This window comes from Clytia hemisphaerica, unplaced genomic scaffold (assembly GCF_902728285.1).
Source record: "Clytia hemisphaerica strain Z4C2 unplaced genomic scaffold, Clytia hemisphaerica genome assembly, whole genome shotgun sequence".
NCBI classification, from domain to species: Eukaryota; Metazoa; Cnidaria; class Hydrozoa; order Leptothecata; family Clytiidae; genus Clytia; species Clytia hemisphaerica.
Genome location: NW_027103685.1, coordinates 1,369 through 8,046, shown reverse-complemented (window position 1 = coordinate 8,046; position 6,678 = coordinate 1,369). Strand labels below are relative to the sequence as shown.

General features: G+C 36.9%; 1 protein-coding gene across 1 annotated transcript; it reads left to right on the top strand.

Moving 5' to 3' along the window:
• Window positions 1–236: 236 nt before the first annotated feature.
• On the top strand, window positions 237–5,382 carry LOC136803846 (mucin-2-like). The gene is made up of 4 exons (XM_067060566.1): window positions 237–382; window positions 770–920; window positions 2,482–2,743; window positions 4,822–5,382. The coding sequence occupies exons 1-4, from the start codon at window positions 237–239 to the stop codon at window positions 5,304–5,306; spliced, it is 1,044 nt and encodes a 347-aa protein (XP_066916667.1). The 3' UTR covers window positions 5,307–5,382.
• Window positions 5,383–6,678: the final 1,296 nt, after the last annotated feature.

Below are 6,678 nucleotides of genomic sequence, written 5' to 3'. Positions count from 1 at the left end.
TTGTCATCTGTCAGGAATAGACTGAGTGAAGCAATGTTCTGAATGGGCATACACATGAAATACAGAAAAAATTTCCAAATTATTTTTCTTTTTCTTTTTTTCGTGAAATAAAAAAGACAGATTTTTCTGAGTTAAGCAGCAGTTAAATAATTAACATAGAAAAAAAGTCGTGTAACTTTATCCGCGCTTCAACGAAGATTTAAAAAAATGCTGAACGCTTTGTTTCTTCTTCCGATATGCTTTGTTCTTTACGAAGCGGCGAAAATCGAAGAATCGAACACAACAGTTGGGGATACTGTTTATCATGTCAATGCGATGTGATGCCGACTTCTGATGCCAACACACATCAAAGCATTAGAGAAATCACTAATGCCACATCACAGTAAGTATTCCTCAAATAGTGATCGAGGTAATCGGACCACTTTGTTTGACATTCCATGGGCGGATTGGCGGCCGCCCACTGCAAATAAATGGGCGGCCTATCTAAACGTCAATCCTCAATCCAAGTTGTAATATTTCAAAAAAAGGTTGACTCCCCAAGTGGTCGATTTTTTTTTCGGTGGGGGCGCCTTTGATTATAAATTTTGGCACCTCTTAGCTATTTCTAACCAAAAAGAGAAAAGGTAAGTTAGCGTAATTTATACAAAAATAAATAGAGCGAGGGGGTCCCAACTTCCAAAATATGCCTTCCAAGTTTGCCCTAATTTTGGTCGACCCTCTGGATAGTAGGAAATCGATACATCTTTGATTTGCTTTTATTTCTATTTAGGGTTTGTGGTACTGAATGTTATCGTGCAACGTCTTGCTGGAGCTTTTTGCTTTTTCGCCACAAAACAGCACCGACTTGCACTCTAATTGATGGATCGATCGATCGAAGACACATGACCAAAAATTCAACCGTCGACTATTATGAAGTCTGGGTAAGTTAAATCCCCAACTGGGACGTCCCCATTGAGGTTTGAAAAGTGGAGCCTGTCAGATATGAATAATTGGTAAATTTGAGACCCTGTCAGAACGAAAAATTTTTACATTTTCATCCTGAAAATTGGCTATAAATAGAAACAAAAAAAGTAAACATTTTTACAGTTTCCACCCTAAAAAAATATCCATGATATCCAAAAAATCAACTCTGTCTGAAAATTAGTAAACTTGGGACCCTGTCAGACATTTTCTAACGGCAAATTCGGCTCTTCGTTTTTTCAAAAAATGGAGAATTTTTAATAAAATTACAAAAAATGGAAAAAACAACCAAATTTCGACAAAAACTGGCATCACCTGACAAGAACCTGACCCTTGATGAAGATGAGATTGACAACAACCGTTGTACGGAGCATAATTGCATTAAAGATAATGAAAAAATGAAGATTCAATGCCATAAATGTCAAAGAATGCTACATTATGCCTGCACTGGACTACCATCATACCAGCTGAATATGTTTTTGAATAAAGGTTACAGAAAATACCAATGCATAACTTGTTGTTCTCCGGCAAAAGACCTCAGCATAAAAATCCATCATCAAGCAGAAAGAATAGAATGCTGTACACACAGCTATAAAAAAATTGATGCATGTGAAACCATAATACACCATAAAAGTGAGAATGAAAAGAGACTTAACACCGTGGTCAAGGACTTAAAGGCAAAATGTCAGGAATACCTAAAAGACAAAAATCAAGTAACTGATCTAATCCAGAGCCAATTTTCCGTTCTGGAAAAGAAGCTATCCACCAAAATTGAAGAGACAGTGAATGCTAAGATTTCGAAAGTTCAAGTGGCTAAAGAACCAAAAAGTTTTGCCGACGCTGCTAAAGTAAATAGTTCGTTGAACCTAAACAACATGAAGCAGTTACTCAGAAGGGAGAAAGTCGAAGAACAAATCGAAGACTAAAGAAAGCTGTCAATAGACGCAAACATCATCATCCACGGGGTGCGTGAAAAAGAAAATGAAGAAGATATCGATTTCGTAAACGAACTTTTGAACGACGTCAACGTAAAAACTCAACCAACCTTCGTCTCTCGAGTTGGAAAACAATCAAATGGTGTGCGTCCAATCATAGTCGCCTTCAAAGACAGCCATGTAAAGTACCGCTTCATGAAGAAGTTGACTGAACTAAGACAGCACGAGAAGTACGTAAAATTGAGCATCACCGACGATTTAACGAAAATGGAGAGAGAGCAAATCAAAGAATGGAAAAGAAGAGCAGACGAGATGAATAAAGCCAAGTCGAATGAAGATTTTAATTGGAGGGTGCGGGGAAGTCCTCGTGACAAACTGTACCTAAAAAAGATTTTTGTACAAGATCGGTTTAGAGGCCCTCGTGTACCTAGACTGTAATTCTTTAATAAATAAATAAATAAATAAATAAATAAATTCCCGTACCCAATTTTGCCTAAGTGTTGCCTTGGGTGTCTGTGTACTAAATCATAACACAGATTCTTATACTTGTCATTGCATCTTATTCTAATACTTTCATTTTTTACAGAATCAATGTTCTTCAAACGATACCATCTGTAACTTGGGTGTTTGTTTACCAAATTATGTGACAGATTCATTCACTTGCCATTGCCCATCTTCATACACTGGTGCAAATTGTGAAACAGAAATATCCCAACCGACAACACCAACACCAACAACCACCGATGCACCAACACCAACAACCACCGATGCACCACCAACAACAACAACCACCGAAGCTGTCGTCACCGAAACAGCTACTACCACCGAAAATGTTCCACCAATTTCAGGTAAAACCTGACCCAATATAATTTTCAGCGGAGACAAAAAGGGCTGTAATATGGAAAAATACTTTATAAACTTTCGCGGGAATTAAATTTCGCGGTTGGGCCTATCCGCGAAATTCAAAAGTTTCGCGGGGACTTAATTCTGCGCGTGGCACTATTAAGTGGGAATATTTTCACGATTTTGTGACTTTTACTTTCAAATCATGCATGTTGGTTGTTGAAATTATTTGCGCCTCTTTGATGCAAGTAGCACTTCAAATAATATTTATTTGACATATTTTGAGTTTTGTTTAGAAATATTTCGTAGATGAGGGCCTTCCAAATTTCCATTATGACTTAATTTCGCGGATTTTCGCAGATGACACCCAAATTCAAGAGATCCGCGAAATTTAATCCCCACGAAAGTTTATCCCATTAAAGTATATCAAAGAAATTTATTCCATCGAAAGATATAGTCCAAATTTTATTTCACTGATTGACTTCAACAAAAACATTATAATCTAAAGTCGATAAACCCCATTCAAAATGAAATATCCGATTACATTTAACAGATTAGCAATATCGACTTTTTTTCCCGAACGTCAAATTTCTTAGAACGAGGAAATAACCAAAAGTCTCAATATATTTCGAGGGAGATTGCTTTAACCTTAGTTTCCTTACTGAACAGAAAAAGCCTCCCCGAATAGGTTTTAAGTTTTAAGATTAAAGCAACATATTTTTTTTCATCAAATATTTCATGTTTACCCTTTTACCCCTTTTGAGTTTCCTTCGAAAGTGGAGGCCTGGTAACGAAAATGAATGTATGAAAAAAATATGAGAACATGAAAAGTGGAGGCCTGGTAACGAAAATTAATGTATGAAAAAAATATGAGAACATGAAAAGTGGAGGCCTGGTAACGAAAATTAATGTATGAAAAAAATATGAGAACATGAAAAGTGGAGGCCTGGTAACGAAAATGAATGTATGAAAAAAATATGAGAACATGAAAAGTGGAGGCCTGGTAACTAAAATGAATGTATGAAAAAAATATGAGAAAATGAAAAGTGGAAGCCTGGTAACGAAAATGAATGTATGAAAAAAATATGAGAACATGAAAAGTGGAGGCCTGGTAACTAAAATGAATGTATGAAAAAAGTATGAGAAAATGAAAAGTGGAAGCCTGGTAACGAAAATGAATGTATGAAAAAAATATGAGAAAATGAAAAGTGGAGGCCTGGTAACTAAAATGAATGTATGAAAAAAGTATGAGAAAATGAAAAGTGGAAGCCTGGTAACGAAAATGAATGTATGAAAAAAATATGAGAAAATGAAAAGTGGAGGCCTGGTAACGAAAATGAATGTATGAAAAAAATATGAGAACATGAAAAGTGGAGGCCTGGTAACGAAAATGAATGTATGAAAAAAATATGAGAACATGAAAAGTGGAAGCCTGGTAACGAAAATGAATGTATGAAAAAAATATGAGAAAATGAAAAGTGGAGGCCTGGTAACGAAAATGAATGTATGAAAAAAATATGAGAACAAGAAAAGTGGAGGCCTGGTAACGAAAATGAATGTATGAAAAAAATATGAGAACATGAAAAGTGGAGGCCTGGTAACTAAAATGAATGTATGAAAAAAATATGTGAACATGAAAAGTGGAGGCCTGGTAACGAAAATTAATGTATGAAAAAAGTATGAGAAAATGAAAAGGTAATGAAACAGGATGTGGTGCATGATAGCTGATAGCTCGGTGGACACTCAAGGTAAATGACCTACCGTACGTGCCCAGCCCTTAAGGGCCCTTAAGGCTTTCCAAAGTGAACTGAAAAAGTAAAAATGAGCAAAGACGAGAAAAAGTGCCCTCTAAGAGTGTAAAAATTGCAAAATCTAACCATATTTGCCTTAAAAAGGTCAAAAAAATTCAAAAAAATGCACCGCAAAGGTAAATTGATACCCAAATTTGTTCAAATTTAGTTTAATTTTCTCTTCACTGCAAAGGTTTGATATTTGGGCCGCATATGTGGTCATTTTGAAATCGAGTGCCTCCCCCTGGAATTAAACTAAATACAAAAATACAATCTGTGTTGTGCTCTTTTAGGATGGCAATTCACAAGTAATGCACCCGTTGTACTCTTCACTTATCCATTATTACCAACCACATGGTCTTTCAAAGTGCATTTCACCTTCCAGACCCCCGAAAAGAGAGTCAGTTTTTTCCAAATCAATTACAATAACCAGGGTGAAGGGCTATTTTCCTTGGTGCTTGCTGGAGCTGGTAGAGAAGTAGCATTTCAGAGTGGGGGTGGTTTTGATTATATCAAAGTTGGCGGTGATCGTTTTGCGCCAGTTGCTGGATCCTTCTACTCGGTGGTTTGTACGTGTATCCTTAACGGTCCAAGATCAATTATCCAATACACGTTCAAAGATGACAATGACGTAAGTATTCAACAGAGCGATGATTTCACACTTACGCATCCATGTAATTTGAATGACGTCACTTTCCATAATGGTAACGATGCAGATCATCACCATTCCGGAAGCGGTTTCAACGGGAAAATGTGGACAAGTGGAATCCATTATTGAGGTCACGTGCCATTTCAAAGTGCCGTAGGAAGCATTGGGGGGGCGAAGTTCAGTGACACCGTGAGGGCCAACGGAAAGGGGGGGGGGAATTTGAAATCTGGAGCTCTAAATTGGCTAAAACCGCACTCAAAAAACTAAAATAATTCGAATAAATTTAAGGTAAAATACTCCATTTTATGAAAAAATCACTTTTAAAAATTATTGGGGGCAGCACCCCCTAGCCCCCCCCCCCTGTAGCTACGGCACTGTTCATATTAGTTTAGTGATGATTGTTAATCTTTTTTCTAATTATTCGCACATAGATTTATAACTTTAGTAAATCCTCAAATATGTCTGAGCCCGAGTTAGAAAATGATAACCTGAGATCAGATTATGAATGTTTTCTGCACACCACGCTGAAACTATAAAGGGATGTGCAGGGCCGGCGAAACCGGGGGGCTAGGGGGGCTATAGCCCCCCCCCCCCCCCCCATAATTTTTTAAAAAAAAAAGAAAATAAGAGAGAGAAAGAGAGGGTGAGAGAAAAAAAAGAAAAAATGAAAAAGAAGAAACGTGGTGACGTTTCTCAAAAACAACAATCTTTCTTTGCTCCACATCCATAAAATCTAACAGATAAACTTGATGAAGAGTTGGTAGAGAGTTTGTGTCGACTCGAGTGAATCGCTTTAATTACTTTGGACAATTTTAATCTTTGATTACTGTATGCTTACTGCCTGTTAAAAGCATACATTAAATCTAATTTTACTTACGAATTTTGAACATGTAAAAGTCCCGCTTTATTTACTTATAGGTTTCATTTTGTTATTACAGTTGACGCTCTCTAATTCGATCTTCAAGGGGAATTGGATTTTCATCGAATAAGGGAGCGTCGTTTATGAGAGTTTCATGTTGACAGGGACTTTACATTTCATCGAATAAGGGAGCCTATCGAATAGTAGAACGTCGAATTAAAGAGCGTCATAAAATAATTCGAATAAATTTAAGGTAAAATACTCCATTTTATGAAAAAATCACTTTTAAAAATTATTGGGGGCAGCACCCCCTAGCCCCCCCCCCCTGTAGATACGGCACTGTTCATATTAGTTTAGTGATGATTGTTAATCTTTTTTCTAATTATTCGCACATAGATTTATAACTTTAGTAAATCCTCAAATATGTCTGAGCCCGAGTTAGAAAATGATAACCTGAGATCAGATTATGAATGTTTTCTGCACACCACGCTGAAACTATAAAGGGATGTGCAGGGCCGGCGAAACCGGGGGGCTAGGGGGGCTATAGCCCCCCCCCCCACTTTTTGCAAAAAAAAAAGAAAATAAGAGAGAGAAAGAGAGGGTGAGAGAAAAAAAAGAAAAAAATGAAAAGAAGAAAAGGAA